The 20018-nt window shown below is 39.3% G+C and overlaps 2 protein-coding genes and 1 long non-coding RNA gene across 4 annotated transcripts in view; all 3 read right to left on the bottom strand.

Moving 5' to 3' along the window:
* The window catches only part of LOC144631662 (uncharacterized), a 55503-nt gene extending 47687 nt beyond the window's left edge, over positions 1 to 7816 (bottom strand). The window contains exons 1-2 of the mRNA XM_078490146.1: positions 7771 to 7816; positions 5703 to 6427 (exon numbers count right to left, since the gene is read on the bottom strand). Of these exons, the coding sequence (XP_078346272.1) occupies positions 5703 to 6405 (703 nt within the window). The 5' untranslated portion in view covers positions 6406 to 6427; positions 7771 to 7816. The remainder of the gene's footprint in view (positions 1 to 5702; positions 6428 to 7770) is intronic.
* Positions 1075 to 5202, bottom strand: LOC144631675 (uncharacterized). Of its 2 annotated transcripts, XR_013566790.1 has the most exons (3): positions 4739 to 5202; positions 4307 to 4433; positions 1075 to 3053 (listed from the first exon to the last, which is right to left on the bottom strand). It is a non-coding gene; the product is annotated as an uncharacterized LOC144631675 (long non-coding RNA). The 2 variants fall into 2 exon arrangements; XR_013566789.1 differs by having other exon boundaries at positions 4307 to 5202.
* A 3005-nt stretch (positions 7817 to 10821) lies between the features above and the next one.
* Positions 10822 to 13356, bottom strand: LOC144633634 (uncharacterized). The gene is made up of 2 exons (XM_078492474.1): positions 13312 to 13356; positions 10822 to 12787 (listed from the first exon to the last, which is right to left on the bottom strand). Exon 2 carries the CDS (start codon positions 12593 to 12595, stop codon positions 10835 to 10837), a length of 1761 nt encoding a protein of 586 aa, XP_078348600.1. The 5' UTR covers positions 12596 to 12787; positions 13312 to 13356; the 3' UTR covers positions 10822 to 10834.
* Positions 13357 to 20018: the final 6662 nt, after the last annotated feature.

Here is a 20018-nt window from a genome sequence, read left to right as displayed (position 1 = left end):
AATAATAAAGATGGTAAATTTTAAGCTTGGTAATAAATAATAAAGATAAGATGTTCTACATGACACGAGCATGGGACAAAGAAAAATTCTGAGTCCCCGACGGGAATCGAACCCATGGCCTCCCAGAATACCGGTTGGGCACTCTAACCAACTGAGCTACGAGAGACTCGTTGTGAGCTGGGCCATTTTACTAGGTTGATATGTGACACGCGTCCTGCATACTGCTAGGATCAGCAATGTCGAATTCATCAAGTTTTGTAGTAAATAATAAAGATGGTAAATTTTAAGCTTGGTAATAAATAATAAAGATAAGATGTTCTACATGACACGAGCATGGGACAAAGAAAAATTCTGAGTCCTTGACGGGAATCGAACCCATGGCCTCCCAGAATACCGGTTGGGCGCTCTAACCAACTGAGCTACGAGAGACTCGTTGTGAGCTGGGCCATTTTACTAGGTTGATATGTGACACGCGTCCTGCATACTGCTAGGATCAGCAATGTCGAATTCATCAAGTTTTGTAGTAAATAATAAAGATGGTAAATTTTAAGCTTGGTAATAAATAATAAAGATAAGATGTTCTACATGACACGAGCATGGGACAAAGAAAAATTCTGAGTCCTTGACGGGAATCGAACCCATGGCCTCCCAGAATACCGGTTGGGCGCTCTAACCAACTGAGCTACGAGAGACTCGTTGTGAGCTGGGCCATTTTACTAGGTTGATATGTGACACGCGTCCTGCATACTGCTAGGATCAGCAATGTCGAATTCATCAAGTTTTGTAGTAAATAATAAAGATGGTAAATTTTAAGCTCGGTAATATATAGATTTAGGCAAGCCTAAAAGCGGAGCTCCCCAGTTAATTATTTTGCACTTTATTGAAACCTGAATTCAAGCCATTGTACAATTTTAAGGCTAAGAATATAATATTCGTTTTTTTTTTGGTTTTTTTTATAAATATTAATATTGTTACTTACTTTTTTTTTTTACCGTGTCCCGGGGGGGGGGGGGGGGGGAGGAAAGAGGTACTACCTAAAATTTACTAAAGGGGTGTGCCACTGAGTCGCTGAGACTCTGGACCTGTTCCAGAGAAAAACGGCTCAATTTGCGACCCTGTTCCAGACAAACAGTGCAAAATAGGTACCCTGTTCCAGACAATATCCACAATGAAAAATATATGAAGATAGATATAAAAACACTAGCGTACATCACAAAGCGCTCACTTGACTTTGTCTGTGGCTTGGAGAAAAACCAATGAGAGGAGCGGAGTTTCATAGCTAAACTTGATAGTGTTCCACAGTCAAAAGGGTGATTTGTATACCCTGTTTCAGAGTCAGAGAGGCAAAAGGCACACCCTGTTGAGCAGCACATACCCGTATAGCCCTTATATGGGAGTACCGTATACAGCAACACCAAATAAGCCGAGAACAAACAAAATCAATCAAAACGTTTTAATTCCACCGACAGCATTATGATCCAGAAGTCTGGATGGGAAATTATGCTGCAAAACGGGTAATTATGTAACCTTCGTGTAGATAAGGAGGGGGTAGTAGGGCTGCATGTTGGGGTAGATAGGCATATCACGTGGTAAATTAGCAAATCACTTAACATTTAGAGTATAAAGGAAATAATATACATCTAAATTAAGAATATGGTTAATTTTCTTTTTTTCATTCATTCGTTTTTATTTTCACTATTTGCCTATATTTTAATTTTGAATGGAAATGGCAGAGGTCATACATGTAGCAAAGGGTTTACAGCATATTGCCATAGGCTAATGCCAAGCAAACCGGAGTGAAAGCTAACCACAAGCAAACTAGAGTAAAAGCTAATCCCAAGCACACCGGATGAATTAAGCTAACTGCAAGCAAACAGGGGTGAACCTAACTACAAGCAAACCGGAGTGAAACTAACTGGAAGCAAAGAAGGGACATTCTGTAACCCCATCTCACCCCCCCGCCCCAAAAAAAAAGGATGATAGCACCTTTTTTACTTTTACATGTCTTTTTGAGTCCCCTTCCTCTTAAGGGGTTTCACTTCACTTACAGAAATAAAAAAAAAAATTCTGGGAAGATAGAATATTGTTTGTGAGTCTCAAACTCAGTTTTGTTCTTTGATTACGCAGAAAAAATAGAATCATGTTTGCTTGTGTATAAAACTATGCAAGAAAAAAATATAGCATCAATACTTTAACTGCTCTTTTAAAAATTTGTATGCTTTATTGTACACATTTTTGTGGAGTCATGTTGCCCATTCGTCATGGAGTTCACAAAGTAAGCAAATGAGTCACAATTTGGTTGCTTCATGGTACCTAATGGATACTGCAAATTTTATCTGGCTTTAGAATATTTCACTAATTTTAACATTATAGCTGTTCTTATAAATTGTACACAGCATACAACACATAAGAATGAAATTGGTATTGCATATTGCTTGCAATCACGATTTTAACGTCTATACTTTAGAATTACAGTACCACCAGTTTCAGCATTACCAATCCAAATTCAAATTATTACATTGCTTTTTAACTCCACTACCTCCCCCAAGATCAACCAAAGATCTTATGATATACAGTAATTAGACAACTACATGTAAGTCCTGTGTAGTCGAGGGCTCAAAATATTTGGACACTTACAGGTCATGTTAACCGGCCAAAGAGATTTTAGCTTGGTCAGATGTGGTTTCTTACCAGCCAAAACATTGAAAATAGAAATTTTAAACTCCCATTCATTTCTGCTGTTACTGTTTTGGCTGCATATTCTTAAAAAGATCACTTCATAATGCCCTTGTTACATCTAAAAAGATGTGAAAGAGACAGGTCAATCAAGAAGTTGTTTTCTGAAGTACACTGTAAATACGTTAACATTTAAAATATAAACTTTGCTCATTTGCAGCTTTTCTTGATTTCAATTTACATGTAATTTACTAGTCTCTTGAAAATGGCATCATGAAGACACCCAAACATCAAGCTGGATAATCTTAATCCTTCCTGTTTTCTTTTGATGTCCTTGTCCACATTCTGTTTTTGTGTCTCTGAAACTCATGTTAACCCTGAAAAAAGTCAAATGCCACAGATTAAATTAAAATTGATTAATTGGCATGAATATCAATAATTTATAAAACAAAACACTTAACGCAAGCTTGTATAAAGTGAAGCAAAACTACTGGATGCGAAAGGATACCTTATATATTTAACAGAGATGTATCAGCACAGACTATTTTTTTTTTACTGATAACTGCGAAGTCAACTACAGAAAAAAACCCCGGTAACTCGAACTCGGATAACTCGAACAACCTTGCTAACTCGAACTCACTTCCATTTCCCTTGGATTTGACCCCACTTTTCAGTCATTTTTACTCGGTTAACTCGAACTCGGATAACTCGAAAACCACGCTAACTCGAACTAAATTTTGTTTCCCTTGAACAAAATTTGGGTCAAACTTTTTACCCTGATAACTCGAATTCCGGAACTTGCAACTCGCAACGGTTGCCCATTGATTATAGCAATGAACAGATCATGTATTTGACAGTCATTTTCCACTCTTAACAAAAGAATGTGTGGTCGCTTTAGAGTTTCTGGCAAGATAAGTTCAATTTGCACAGTACTGTATACTGAAGTGCTTAAAAATCAGTAAACTATCAATTATTAACTTGGCAAATAAAATATTCAATCAACCCCGCTAACTCGAAAAACCCCGCTAACTCGAACTCATTTTCGTTTCCCTTCAGAGTTCGAGTTAGCAGGGTTCTACTGTAAATATTTTAATAAACTCAAAGCACCACTGCAAACCCTTACACTCCCTCTTAATTAAAAGGTTTGGCCTTTAAATACTCCCCCTCCCCTCTACCCCTATATATACATGTACATGCATAGGAAAAACATTGCCACATCTTAAAAGCTTTTCTCTTAACAGTAATACTAAGATTTTTAAAGATACACATTTAATTAATAATAAGTTTGCATGCACAGCTGCATACAGTGTCTAAAATGGCATGAATTTACTCACAAAGATTCCAGTTTTCCAGTAGTCATTAACCTTTGTTGTGTGCATTTTCCAAATTCCACAACAAGATTGTGATTTTTTTTATGACAAATATAACATTTACTGTTGACATTCTGAATGAAACCAGCAAAACAGACCTCAAAATCTCAAAATTGGTGACATTGTTATGTAATCCACATGAACGCTCAATAGTGAACAGAACTACATGACAAGTGGATTATTTAATATATTTGGGAACGAAAGAGCTAAGTAATGAAGCTGAAGTTTATTTACTCTGACTAAATGAACAGTAATTTTACCTCCATCATGAATATCAATAAACTGCATACACTGAATCGATCTATTTCACTCGAAACGAAACGAAATTCCAGGTGCTTCGTGCAAACTGACATCACTTTCATTCTCATCTCAGCTGCTCTTCCAGCACTGTAAAACAAAATAATCATATCACAAGCATTTAAAAATCGTAAGCTTTATTTTCTTCGAGATGTGTTGAAGTAATATTCTTTGTGAATTCGTTACTCGAAGGCCCAACAATTATTTGTTTACATAATCAAATCCTCCTATTTGATCAGTAAAACCTGGTAAAACTGAATTTTAACGAATAGTATTTTTCAACATTGTTCATGTCACAAGCAAATGCTTAGTGGCGAAAGCAAGTAAAATGTGCCGTAAATATAAGCTTACAGCTTTGCGTATAAATGACGGAAACACTGCAGTTTTGTACTCACCTTCACCAGTTGGCCGCAGTAGGTACACTCGTCTGCTCGTTTTATCTCCGTTCCCTTGTTCTCCGCTATTTCTTTGCCTGTTTTCTCGGCACCTCTCTTGCTATTTTAGTCGCTTTTCTTCGCTACTTTGCTACCAGGTTCGACAGGCGCTTTGCTATACTTTTTCGCCTGCTTTCTGTCCGGGTTTTCTGGATCTCTCGCGATCTCTTTCCCGTCGCAAATCGCTTAAACCCTGTTTCCTCGAAGTTAAGTTTACCCTGCTCTCGTTTGTAGTCATCGGCATAACAAGGAGCCAAAATAAATATGTTTGTCTCAAGTTCTAACTTTCAGACTAGCTGAATAGGATTTAAAAATACGTAGTAATTTTGAAAATTTCTTTGCCAAGAGACCTCACACTGCAAAATTATTTCGCGCCAGTACTGCGCGAGTTGTCAAGACCTTTCAAGATCCCGGATGTGCGCAACACCGTATGCCGTACGCGCCCGCGAGGCATGCCGCTAGCCATGATGACCATGAAAACTCGGATGCATAGGTTACCTATTTTATTTCATGTGTTTTTTTTTTTCATGTGTTTTTTTTTATGGGTATGGTGCTCCGCTCTGCGGCCCTTACGGGCCGCTAAGGAGCTCCGCTAATAAATAATAAAGATAAGATGTTCTACATGACACGAGCATGGGACAAAGAAAAATTCTGAGTCCCCGACGGGAATTTTTTACTACAAAACTTGATGAATTCGACATTGCTGATCCTAGCAGTATGCAGGATGCGTGTCACATATCAACCTAGTAAAATGGCCCAGCTCACAACGAGTCTCTCGTAGCTCAGTTGGTTAGAGCCGCTAACCGGTATTCTGGGAGGCCATGGGTTCGATTCCCGTCGGGGACTCAGAATTTTTCTTTGTCCTATGCTCGTGTCATGTAGAACATCTTATCTTTATTATCATAGATCATATCTATTTACTAACCTTTAGAACAGGTGTTTGCTGTTGCAAAATCATCCAGCTTCTTTGTGATATTTCCTATTTCGTTCTTAAGTTCATTGAGTGTGTCCTTAATGCTGTCCTCATCCTTTTTCCATTCGTCAAGAAGCTCTTTATAATATTGCTCAGTCTCAGGGTCCATGCATTCTGTTTGAAGATTGTTGATTTCTTTGTCATAACTCTTTCCTCCTAATCTCACCAGAGTATCATGGATGTTCTGCCAATGGGTACTGAATTCTGAATCCGGAATAGACGCCTTCTCTGCATGAGCATAAATGTCATTTCTGAAACACTTCAGGCGGACAATGTCAGCCTCATGACTCACATCTGTTGAAGGAGGAAATCTGTCCCATGATCCCGTTGTTGCAGGTGGTGCCAAACCACAAATACTCCTTAAGAGAACTATCACAAGCGTGATATCAAAGTTTGCAGATGACACTGAAGTAGCTATGGCAGGGTACAGTTTGCTCCACTGTATTGCATTGAGGACTCTTTGTTTCCTCAGTTTTTGTAAAGTAGGTCTTTTTGCTTTTAAATCAATATGAAGGCTTCCTGGTGCATGTATTTTATTAAATGTCTCTCTCAGGGCCTGAGATCCAATATCAATTAAAAGACGACACAGCCGAGCATAATTGGTTCTCTCTTTAGTAGATGTACCAGTAGTCACTATTGGGGTCGAACAAGCCATGAAACTGCTGTGTTTGGCCAATCTAATCAGATATTAAAAAATCCAAATTAAAATTACCAGCATGCACGAGGTCTAATAGCCTGCACCTATAATACAAATCTGCAGAAAATTTGCTGTGATGGATTGGTCTATTGCTGTTGGATATTATTTTATGAAGCCTCTACTGACTGGCCTGGGGGGTGGCAAGAAGAAATTCTTAAGTGTGTTCATACTGGCTGAAACATGTTTGGTCTAATCACAAATGAAAAGTTTTTTCATCAGGCAGTGCATTGTGAAAAGGATGATCAAATTATATTTAATTACGAACATCAAAATGGCTTTGTGATCATGAGCGATACATGTATTAAACGTTACCATAGAATGAATGGGTTATTCCAAAACAATTACCCCCTCCCCTCCCCAATGGATGGCAAGGTTTTTTAGTCCCCCCCCCCCTCTTGGCTACATCGCAGACACACTAAATCCTGCTAGAGTCCCTGGTAACACACAGAAGGCCAGAACAAGCTTTTGGTCGCTGGTTCGCAGACGGACTCAAGTGAGATTTAGTTCGTCTGCGACATAGGCTACCCCCCCCCCCCACCTCTAGCCAGGATTTCCTTGGTCAATGTACCTTCCTCCCACCCAGATTTCCATAATTTTTTTAAAGCCTGTAAATTAATGTCCCCTTTTCATTGGGCCCATTTCAATGAAATTCTACAGAACCTGTGATAAGAACTGAGAATGTATGAGGTAAGAAATGTATAGTTAGAAAGAATATTACCTTTTTAAACAGAACATTTTCTTCAAAGACATAAATTATTTCAAAATATAGAAAACATTGAGGTTATGGTTGAAAATGACCCCCCAGGAAGAATTTTTAGACCGAAAGTGTCTCATTCCCATAAGGATTTCCAGTCCTAGACACCCCCTCCCACGAGAATTTCCCAAATGGTAGGTAAAGTCTATATATAGGTAGGTGAAGTCTGCGTTCAGCCAGAGCTTATCCTAGTTTCCGTAGCATTATTAATAACTAGGAGTATTTCTACTCCCCTTGGATGGGTTGCTAGTCCATCGCACTGGGTTACCCCCAGAATTAAGCTTAAATTTGCAGTAACCATTTTACACCTGAGTGAGAAAGGCATGGCAAACCCGGACCGCTCGATCCGGAGTCAAAACCATTAACCAACTTTGATTCAACAGTAATAGATCTCTGGCGCAAATGATAACATAATTCATTTAAACAATAGGTGTCGTGGCAAACAAAGCCCCTCGACAAACAACTTCATTGGTGCGTACAATGCTTTGTAAAACGAGGCATAAACACAATAGAGTGCTTTCTAAAACAAGACATGAAACAATAGTCGCTCTACTTATTCAATACAATACCGGATATTCTGCAGACAAGCTGAACGAAGAACTGGAATTAAAATGATTCCTTTTAAGTCAGATCAGTCAGATGACTAACAGACGTCAGCACCCTTTTCAAATTTTTCAGTTTCTGAGATTTTTCAAGCAGTACCATTGTCATATATGCTACACAACATGTCCCATTGTGACTCGCGTGCGCGCGTGCGGTCTCTCCATTCTCTCGCGGTCACAAAATAACTAAGGATGGGCCGATTCAGGTTTTTCAAAACGATACGATAACGATACGATATTTGCCTTTTTTCTCGATATCGATATCGATATCGATATTATGACGTCATTTCCGTACTGACGTCATTGGTATTTCACGTGATTTGTCTGACCATACAAAGGACAGTCCTGGCATTATAAATATTAGCCAAGAATGTTGATTTTTGGTCATTTGTTTCACTGTGGACTAGATCAAGTCAAGGCAATAGAAAAATCCAAATATTGACATGAAAATAGGCCTTTCTCGATTATGCTAGCATTTTTTTCGGCATTTTTTGGGAAAACGAGCATTTTTTTTCGTTTTCTTGAAAAAGAATTGCTAGCATTTTCTGTCATTTTTCATGACTGTGATCCAGATTTCAGCACTCAGAACTCAGAAGGATAAATAATCCTAAAGTTTTACAGTTTTGATTACTTAATTTGATTGTTTTCTGTCTGTTTCGACTGTTTGTGCGTTGTGTTACACGTGTTGTGTTACTTACGTGTGTGTTATTTTTATTTATTTTTTTTTTAAATTTAATATTTTTTTTTATTTCTTATTTTTATAAACAAACAATTATTAAGTGCGGCTTTCTCCAAAAATCGACTAATATCGCCTTTCCCTGGCACAAATTGGAAAAATCGATTTCGCTCATATTTTGCCCATAGATAGGCCCTAGTGAGAAACTAAACGGACTGCAGTTAGTTTTTCCTAATATAGCTTTCTTTCGTAGAAATATGCAAAAAAAGATTTTGCCCCAAATTGGGCCCAAAAACAACTTCCGGTTTAACTGATTTTATTGAAAGTTTGATCGCCTCGTGCGTTATACTGCAGCTGTTTATTGATATTTCAATAACATTTATAATGTCTTTAGGTATTTCGTGTATGACTGAGCGAAAAATAAAACAAATCGAGATTTATTTTTAGCCTGAAACGGGGATAAATCCAAAGGCAAAATTTGCAAATGAGTAGCGAGCGAAATTATGCAGTAAAACTCTGCCATTTTTTTCTATGTGCGATAACCTAAAATATCGTAAAAACAATTTTTATGGGTTAACTAGACATTAATCTAATAGTATATTTAAAAAAATCTCTGGGGGAAAGGTTTTTAGTGGCCCGCTTTGGCCTTTGTTTATCACTAGTTTTGCCGTAAATCAGAAAAAATGTAAATAATTGCGTTACACTGCTTGTCACAATACCCGCTGACAGTTTCACGATTTCCTGTATTTTAAATAATCTAATCATTTTAAAATACACGAAAAAGATAGATGTCACATGCCAAATGTAAATGGAAAGGAAACTTTTACTTGTTTTATACCAATATCGCGAGTGGCTGTGCTGTTAAGTGTTCTTCAGCTGAAATTCAGAACCAGGCAAATGTACGTGCTTTGTCTACTTTTCATTAAAGTAATTCAGAAGAATTCAAAAGGGCTTAGTTAGGATTTTTTTCTTTCCTATTGCACCACTTATGACAGAGTTTGTGACCAGGGCGTTCTGCTACAAGGGAAATGATAATTTTTGTCGCTCCTTTTATACTTGGCAGATTTAATAGCGTAACTAAACAACTTACAATGGTTTCTCACACTTCAATTTGTTACAACTTTTATGGTGAAATTAACTGTCACTTACAACGATATGAAAGTATTTTAAAAGGATCTGCTAGCAGTTCAAATCTTTTGGCTAGATAGAGAATTCACAGCGTTTAGCTTTGGCACGGAATAAACTATAAAAGGTAACATGGATTAGCACACAATATTCCGGGAATATTGGAAACAAAGTATGCCTTTCTAGGCATACTTTTATAGATGTCCCTTCTTTCACTCCTTTTGTTCATGCATGATCATTGTAGGGATATTTTTAGATCTAGTAATATTTCTGTTCTAGTATAGATCACTGAAAATTGCCAAGTATTTTCAACTCTACTTTTACCTAAAATCAGTGCCAACTAGATTCAAATGCCCACCTCCCATCCTGCTGTCCACATAAAGCGGTTTCAGTTCCATAAGGAAATCAACATTGTTTTAAATGCAAAACTTTTCTACAAATTCGTAGGTGGGATTATTGTAACGAGCCTGTGGCATATCAGTGGCCGGGAAGGACGGGGGGGTGTTTTAAAGGGCTTACAGAGCGGAGTTTTAAAATATTGCGAAAACCTACGTGTATGTAAAGCACGAACTTTGCTGGTTTTCACTTGAAGCAGGTACCAGACTTCATAACCCCTTGAAGCTTATCGATGTAAGGATTCTTTTGGGTCAAGTTATCATGATCATTACATGGGAAGCACCAATATCGCTAGATATTGCCAATAAGTCTTTCATATTAAAAACACATTATATTTGTAGCCACGTTACCTCGCTGTTGATAAAGCGGAGAAAAATAGCTTTTTTAGCAGTACCTACTAGACTCCACATCCCATCCCTCTTATAGAAAGGGAAAGGCCCACCTTCTTCACCGCTTCTTTGGCGTCCCCTTTGTTCCCCTTTTGCTGTCTACACATAGCGTTTCCTGACGCATTTGGGTGATATTCCATTGTGAAAGCCCCCCCCCCCCCCTCTAACGCTCTAAGCCTGTTTTAAGCAGGGCTTAGCTTGAAAGTTTGTACTTTTTAAACAAGGCTGGAGCCGGGTGGGGTCAAGGCAACCGGATTGTGGAAGATAAAATATCTGAAAGGAGTGTGGAGCAGGGTGCTAATAGTTTTAACTATTTTAAAGACAACGAGAAAGCTTCTACTTAATACTTAATACTGTTACAAAATGGTCTTCTTTAAATGATGAGATAACGTATTTGTCAATACTTTAACATTGGACGGAGAAAATGCGGCTTCTTTGTAGGCTTTCACTTGTAGCAGGTACAAGACTTCACCACCTCTTGAAGCTTATCGATGTAAGGCTTCTTGCGGGTTATCGTGACATTTGAAACATCAATGCCTAGAAAGATGCAGATGTCGCGCAAAACGGTAACACGAAAAGTAGCTGCAAGTTTGCCACTGGAGGCAAGCTCGCAGATGTTATAAGTGTCATGCATAATGGGATGCTGAAGAGCTACTAAATTGGACACATCTCTGCGCATCTCACTTAACGCTTCTTCATGGCGTGCACAGATCTCTTCTTCCTCGTCTTCCTCGGTCACAACATCAACACTTCGTTTGGCAGCCAGTCTGGAAAAAAAGCCCCGGATTTGCTGCGTTGTCAGGAATTCGCTGAATGTGAACAGACGATTGCCATTGGAATCTTTGGCAGTCCTCATTTCTTTGGACACAGTGGCCGGGTCAAGCTTTCTTCCAGTTGTTTGCCCTATCTCAAATTTCTTAATGAGGTAATCTTTTTGATTGGAATTGAACCTTTTCCCAACAAAGGAACTCTTGAGCGCCCAGCCCATGGACATAGGAGGATTTTGAGCATCACAACTGCTATCTTTTCCGAGGCACGCCACATCGCCTAGTTCCTCGACTTTGGATCCACCCTTTTCAAGCTCATAGGCATATCTTAGCATTGCTCTGTCCAGAAGTGTCTCCTGTTCCAAAGCACGTTTGTGCTTTCCACATTGAAGGTGTTGCTCAAGACTGGAGTATCTTTGATATGTCATGATGCAACCTTCTTCAGGACAAGAAAACAATCCAGAATTGGCGTTTCCCTCGTCGCTGGCACTTCCGTCATCATCGCCGTCAGACGAGGTAACTTCTGCAGGGCATTTAACCTTCCGAGGTTTCAAATCGACAAATGGCAAATGCGTGCTCCTTTCATTATCAGTTCCGATATCGACAATCAAGTGACGTTCGCCATCGCTATCAGTCACCTGGAATTTGCTCCAAGGAATTAATTTTCCCTGGCCAATTCCGTATGCCCTCCACACCCTCAAACAATCGCTTTCATACTGGATGTTGTTAACAAAACTAACACCTTCCCATGTGACGGCTTTCTGCGTTTGCAACTGAGGCGTTTCTGCCAAGGTGACAACTGCACCAGGAACTCCACCAAAAGACTCGATGGCAGCCTTCATTTGAGCAGCATTTTCAATGTCATTGCCTTCATTGAGGTAGATTTGCATGTGGGATTTAATGGTCGCCGCTTTTCGGTCACATGCTCCCTTGCCACCTTGTGGATCTGAAAAATCCATTCTCTTTAAGGTAACACCGGCTTTATCTGCTACCACTTTAGCACCAACAATGGTCGAAGCACAGTGATAGCACCCCGCGTTGTCCTGTCTGTAGAATACTGATTCAAGGTTTGGCATACCAATCTTTAACTTTGTGAGAACATCCGCCATTATGCCAAGCACTGAGTGACTGTCCTGGTCGCAAGCTTGAAAAATGTGCACGAATGCCATCGTCTCGATTTGTCGGTTTGGTCGCTGCTGTAGTGCCACTGTGATGTGCCAAGGTATCCCTCGCTTGGCAAACCAGTCGCTTTGACTTTCTCTATACTTTCTGGGAAGAAACTTCATGGCCCAATCTTGGACCAAGAAAACAGAATTTTCCTCTAACATTTCCATTACATCGACTCTGGCCTCATCTTGGTTAACTGCACGAAGAAGGTGAGCTTTCCAGGCACTGATGCTACGCCTTGCTTGTTCAGTGTTAAAGGTCAACTCGTCCATTTCTTCGCTTTCTGTTGCAATTAGCTTAAGGGCGTCTTCTATTTCTCCAATGCTCACCTCCACCAGGCTGCAACGATCACACACCCCATCATGGATATGACTACATTCTCCCTGGTATTCGGAACATTTGGCATCACTGAGCGCAAAACATCTACAATGGTCTGGGACAGTCGACGACTCAGAAACATGTACCTTAAAAAATCAAAGAGGATCGTATGAGAAATTACGATATAAAAACAAGCACGTGTTAGTCTCAAAGCTGTTGCAATGCCCGGGGGGGGGAGGGGGTACTCCAAAAAGTTTTATACGGGGATGCTCCGCCCTGAGATCCGACCCCTTAACCTTTTATATACCATTTTGACAGAAAAGGCACCCCTTTCATAAACCTTTTATTGAAAAAGGTACCCCTTTCATATACCTACATGACATCACATAGACTTAAAACAGGAAGTTTTATTGTCACTTCATGCAGCGCTAAAAAAAATTAAATGATACAGCCATAAGTTGCGTCTGTTCAAAAAATTTTAATTAAAGGCCCTTTTAAACACCTAAATGACAGATTTTCTCACCCTTTCATATACCTAAACTTGTGAAATCCCTACCCTTTTATATACCTGAAGCCTGAAAAAGGGCGGAGCCTCCCCGTATAAGCCATTATAGGGAGTACCCCCCTCCCCCCGGGTTGCAATGTTTTAAGGGTTATTTGTTGTCCTTACCGTGAAGTCACTTTTCAGGTAACGCTTGGCCAATTTCAGTTGCTCCTTTCTTTGTTTCGCCCAGGATATACCCATTCCAAGCTCACCCAGTCGCTCAGCCACAATTTCAAGTTCCTCAAACGCTTTCGCGCCAGAAGCAGTGATGTAGTCCAGACCTTGTAAGGATTTCCTCACGGAGGCAGAACAGACGTCAAGAATTCGAAGCAAAGAGCTTCGGCTCAAGCAGGTTATGCCTGACTCCTTGCAGTACTCTTGATATTGCTGTGCTATACGTTCTGGAATCATCATCCTGATAACATTGGGTACTGCGATCACTTCACCGGAACTCAAAGTAAGGTTTTTCTGTCCAAATGGTAAATCTTGAATGATGTGCTGACTGGTTATGAAACAAATAAAGTGGTCAACCATTTCCGGGGAAACGTACATTCTCTTCTGGATAGGTTTAGGAACAGGAGAGCCTCTACCATGGATCAGCAGGTGCTGTCTGGCAATCTTGAATCGATACTGTGTGAGGTTTGGAATCCACCTTTGAAGAGACTTAAAGCTGATCTTGTCAACCATGATAGACAATATCTGACGACGCGTATCCCACTGGGTAGCACTGTTGTAGCATTCTGCTAAAGATTCCAGTAAAACAGAATCGACTTTTTCTGTTTCTAAGGATGTTGAGGGAAAATGCTGATTCATTGCCTTTGAAGAGACCAGTTTGTCACACAATTTATCAGAATCTTCGCCAGCTATAACTTCCAATGAGGCGGCTACAGCCTCACTCGCCTTCTTTACATAGTAACGTTTGGTTCTTTCGCCGACGTCATCCCAGGTTGTCCTTAAAGAAGATCGAATAGGACTTATGTCTCTTGACGCAAGAAAATCATTCAGTGCAGATCTTGACCTGTCGACAGGAGTTCTGTCTTGGCAGGTGTCATCAAGACTTTCGGTATCTGAAGGCAAATACAGACTTCCAAAAGGGGTATCGGCTTGTGAAAACATGCTTGACCTCGCCTCTGTAAATGGGGTACTCGTGAAATGACTTTGGTCTGTTACTGTACTGATTTCCTAAAAAACGCAATGGGAGATAATTTAAATAAATCCACTTTACTATTTTACGCCCCTAAGCGCAATGCCGCGTACAACTACATGAAGACCAATATTCATAAACCTATGATCAACCGGAATGGCGGGGATTGAACCTTCTTTAGTAATCGATCAAAATGAGGCGGCTGAAACATTTTTGTGAAACGAAATTTTCGATGTATTTTTTGCGATACATTGGGCACGTGGTTACACTGGAGCCATCATATCAATCAGTCAGATTATCCATCAGTCAATCAATCAATCAAGCAAGCAAACGATCAGTCAGTAGGTCAAACTTATCTTTTCATTTTTCATTTTTTTCAAGTAAGTGTATATCGCTGTACCCATACCGAAGGCTGACAATAACACTGCACATCAAGTGTTGCTGGGGCATTGTTAGAAAATTTGTCAAAGGATTTCTGTGCTGAGCCCAGCGAGAACACTTTCGGGTTTGAAGTTTTCTAGACTTACAAAGTGACAATCTCGAAGCTAAGTGCATGACCACTATAAAACAACATTTACATTTTACAAAATGTTATTGCCACGTAGAGTTAACTCTCGTTTTACTGGACACGCTCGGGGCGTCGTTCACTGCTCGGTATAGCGAAAAACCCAAGGGAGCTACTCAAAAAAGTACCCTTTTATATACCATATTGACAGGAAAGGCACCCCTTTTGTATACCTTTTACTGAAAAAAGGTACCCCTTTCATATACCAAAAAAACACATGCATGACATATGCCTAAAACAGGAATTCTAGATGTCAGTTTTACATGGCTTTTAATAAATTTTAAAAATAAAGCTATAAGGTGCGTTTGTTCAATATAATTATTTAAATTGAAGACCCTTTTAAAAACCTAAATGACCGATGTCTTTACCCTTTCATGTACCAAAACTTGTGAAATCCCTACCCTTTTATATATACCTGAAGCATGAAAAAGGTACCCCTTTCGGGCGAAGCCTCCTCCTTTATACCATAAGAGGGAGTAACCCCCCTCAGGGGGGGGGCGGTCGGGCGAGAGTCTGTAATAGCGGGAGTCATTTACAGTCAAACCTCTTTCGGCGGGGATCTGAATTTTGTCCGTAATATCGAGTGTCCGCTATAGCGGGGTGTCCGTAAGGTGAGAGTTGACTGTAGATCATAACAAGAGGGCTGAATTAAAAACAAATCTTTCATGTAAACAGGCTCTTAACATGCTCTGATGCTTAATCGTGAATTGTTTCATTTTTTCTTTGTGTTACACCATTACTCCTTTAATTCTGAAACTTTTAAGGATAAGGAAGCCCTAGGTTTGATTGTGTCCCCCATTCGATCATCCCCGTCACTCGAAATCCCAAGTATCCCTTTCCCCCACCCCCCAAGAGGTGCTGTGCATGCCTGTTATATATATTTTCGCATTGTTGTCCGGAATAAATAAATTTTACACTTGCTTAAAACGCCATGGATTTCTTTTAAGTAAAGGCTTATCATTGTCACAGTTTTCTTACCCTGAATGTCAACTCTTTCATTTGACTAACAACTTCTTCTTCCTTGTTATCTATGTCGACAAGTGGAGGCGAGTTCTTTGCTGCTAATTTTGACAACTTCTCTTCTTCGGACGCTGAACTCAAAATTTCCCTGCATGATCTGCACATATCTTATGCAAACAGAAGGAAAACTATCAGACGTATTGTATAAGACAAGAAGCGATAACACGAGTGAGAAGTCGATATATACCTGATCCAACGGGAACCAAATGTCCCGTTCTTTTGAGAATTAACTTCGAGAAGGTCTTGTTTACCCCTCTTTCGGCTTTTGGATATTTTCCTCTCACCATTTTATGTAGAGATATATCTTGAGGGACCCTACATCTTTCGGTTCCTCTTGTCCAGCCGAGACCAAGGGATGAGCGATGTGATGGGCAAACAGTCATCACGTCGACATTTTGTGGAGTGTTAAACATCGCCGCACGAGCAAGTATTAACTCAATTTCACTTTCCACATCATGGAATTGAAAGAGTGACTTGTGTTGTGCTACATTTTTAGCGCACGATAAAAGTGGGACGATCTCCGTTGACTGCTTTCTGTCTCTGCGATCAAAGGAGCACTGACCACCAACTAATGACTTAAAAGAACAACAAGCATTCATCTTGTTCGAAGAGTCGTGTTTACTGAAGTGAGGAATTGTCGGATAAGGACGTGTTTTCAAACTTAATTTAACAATTAATTTAATTTAACAATTTGCTTATCGCAAGTAAAATCTATTTAGGACTGATCCAAATATTGCGTTGAATTCTGGCGCTAATCATTTTCGAAGTTTCAGTTCATTGAAATGTACTATTCAGGCAAAAAACGTAGAACTCTGAATATAACTTAAAAAGCTATAAGGCAATTGTATGTTTTCTGTTCGATCTTATACCATAAAGGTGTTTATAGTCCTCAGTAATACCTTCAGTGTTGATACCTGTTAGTAAATAATTCTAACCAACATTTTTTTGCTTTATATTTTTGCTTCGCTTATAGGATAATAATTGGGAAAATATCGGCAATCTGATACAAAAAGAAACAACAACGCATCAACGAACAAAATCAACATCATTGCACTCCGGCGGCAAATACTTATAATTTAATCATTTGCTAGTTCCCTTCAGATCACGTAAAGAAATAAACCAAACAATATTGACTCGTTGTTACGTTTTATAATTGAACTGAGAATGCTTTCTATTTATACGACCGGCTTTTGAAAATGATCGAGGGGTTAACAGCTTCGATAACAGCTTAAAACTACTAACACAGAATTTCGCTAGGTTAAACCTTACCGACGGGCCGTCTAGCATGTTGTGATAAAGAGCATGTTAAGATCACGCAATTATTTCAAAACGGGTAAAGGAAAAATCTCTTATTGCTTTTACCTTTTCAAAGAGTTTAGCACATGACCGTTTTTATACTTGGGTTGTTTGAAAGTATTTGTTTCAAAAAGATAATTTCCCTCGCGCTTTACTAGCCTTGTCACGTAATTCCTGTCACGCTAAAACGGCAGATTTTCGGCGAAATTAGTAATAAGTACAGGCCAAAGCGGGCCACTTAAAAACTTTTACCCAGAGATTTCTTACGATATCCTATCAGATGGGTGTCTCTTTAACCCATAAAATGTATATTCACGTTATTTTAAGTTATCGCACATAGAAAAAAATGGCAAAGTTTTACTGCATAATTTCGCTCGCGACCCAATTGCAAATTTTGCCTATCATTTTATCCCCATTCTAGGCTCAAAATTAATCTCGAACTGTTTTATTTTTCGCTCAGTTGTACAATCAAGACCTAAAGAGAATATAAATACTATTGAAAGATCCATAAACAGCGGCAGTAAAATGCGCGAGGCGATCAAATTTTCAAAAAAATCAGTCAAACCGGAAGTGGATTTTGAGCCCAATTGGGGCGAAATCTTTTTTGACATTTTTCTACGAAAGGAAAATGTATTAGGTAAAACTAACTACGGTCCGTTTAGTTTCTCACCAGGACCTATCTATGGACAAAATATGAGCGAAAACGTGCATTCCATTTGTATCGATGTCTGGTTGATAATTCTAGGAAGTCGCACTTAAGTATCACCTGTTGTTGATATGAGCATATAATGTAAGAGTTCGTACGTTTTGTTTGAAATAAAACAAAGCATTCTTTGGAATTCAAGTGGCATTTTTTAAAGAAATCAGGCATTATTTTAGCATTTTTTTGGCTTTATGCGAGAATTTCTAGTAGCATTAAATGCCAGTTTTACTAGCATAATCGAGAAAGGCCTACATGAAAATCAAAATTTGTTTGCGCAAAAGTACATTTTTAAACCTCAGGTGCTGACCAGAAGACCGCAGGCTCAGGTCACGTGTGCAGTATCGAAAACGTATCGAAAGTGCGATATTTTTCGAAAGTATCGATACTTTTCAAAATTGTCAAAATATCGATGTATCGAATATTTGGTATCGAGTATCGGCCCATCCTTAAAAATAACATCAAGCAAAGCTACCCCGGTATCCCCCGGTATTTGCATGTGGCCAGTCAACCGACAACGCACGTTACAGAAATATGTTAACAAATAATAATAATAATAATAATAATAATAATAATAATAATAATAATAATAATAATAATAATAATAATAATAATAATAATAATAATAATAATGGTTTTATTGCGGTAACATTTCTACATAGTAGCTCTACATTTACCAATTAAACTAACCCTAACCTAACAAATAAAATGATATTTACAATTAAAACTCTATAATCATTAAATTACTGTATACTACTATGCTATATTATACTATATACATTTCTGCGTTTAAAAAAATACTATACTATATATATCTAAGAGAAAAATAAAAATAAAAAGCTACAGGAGATCAATCTGTTAATTTAGTTTTTTTCAAAAGGAAGCGCTTTGCTTCCCTGCAAAATGCATCATGGTCCACAGTGTTTTTAAGGTTCGTTGGAAGTTTGTTAAATAGGGTAGCGGCGTGATCTTGAAAGGTGTTAGACATTAGTGGGATTTCTACTTGAATACATCTGTTTGACCTTAAGATTCTGGACGGATTGTGAACAGTTAAACGTAAGTATTCCGGCCAAAAAGGATTATACAGAGCTTTATGCACTAATTTAAAATTCAGTTGTCTATGTTAAATATACCGCCTCCATTGGGATCACCACCTTGTTTGTGGTGGGGTGGCTAGCATGTTATTGACGAAGAGTGATCCCACTGGCCCTCCAGGTTGGGGGTTGGGCAGAGGGCTGATAACCCTTTCCCGTAAAAAAGAATTATTACGGCTAACCGGAAGTCCCCAGGACGATCTAAGCCAGATAGGATAGGATACCCTAAATACACCATGAAGATAGTCAACTGGAACGTAAGGACACTACACCCAGGGGGGGGGGGGGGCACCCTGTATATTTTTGGGTGGGGGTGTGCCGCTGGGACTCTGAAACCCTTGCCCTATACCAAACCATCTTCAGCCGGTTTTGCAACCCTATACTAGACTAGATACCGAAAATCCCTACCCTATCCCAGACGTGCTTCTTTTTAAAACTGCATCACTATAAGTGTTTTTAATGGAAAACTATCTGTCAAACAACGTTGTCACAATGATTTTATTCACGTGTAGGGAAGGCTCTTTCTCTTCCGGGTTCCTATTCCTATTATGGACTTAATTCTTCATACAACTGATCAGTTTCTCGTCAAATGATACCCTATTCTAGACCAAAACTCTCTGATTTCTATACCCTATCCCAGACTAAACTCCTTAAAAACCATACCCTTCACAGCGGCACATACCTATACAGCTCACATATGGGAGTGCCCCCCCCCCCCCCGGGACTTTACAGAAGTGACAACATTGCACACCTTCAGGTAAATGGGGGCCCGATCATCCAGACCCTGCAATTAAGGGGGGGAGCTCTCGAAAACAATTTTCTCGGCTCTTCAAGCCTCAGTTTGGCCCAAAAATAAGGTGGGGAACAGGGCCCCTCTCCTAGATCTGCCACTATTATAGATATAATAGGCATCGATGAAACACACTGGGGGTGGTGATGGAGAGACCCTGGAAACAAGGTTGGGCAAGGAACAATGCAACTTGCAGAAGGCAAAATCATCATTGAGGCTATTGT

This window comes from Oculina patagonica, chromosome 12, assembly GCF_052425735.1.
Source record: "Oculina patagonica isolate OP01 chromosome 12, crgOcupat, whole genome shotgun sequence".
Taxonomy (NCBI): Eukaryota; Metazoa; Cnidaria; class Anthozoa; order Scleractinia; family Oculinidae; genus Oculina; species Oculina patagonica.
This window is presented reverse-complemented; position numbering and strand designations above follow the sequence as displayed.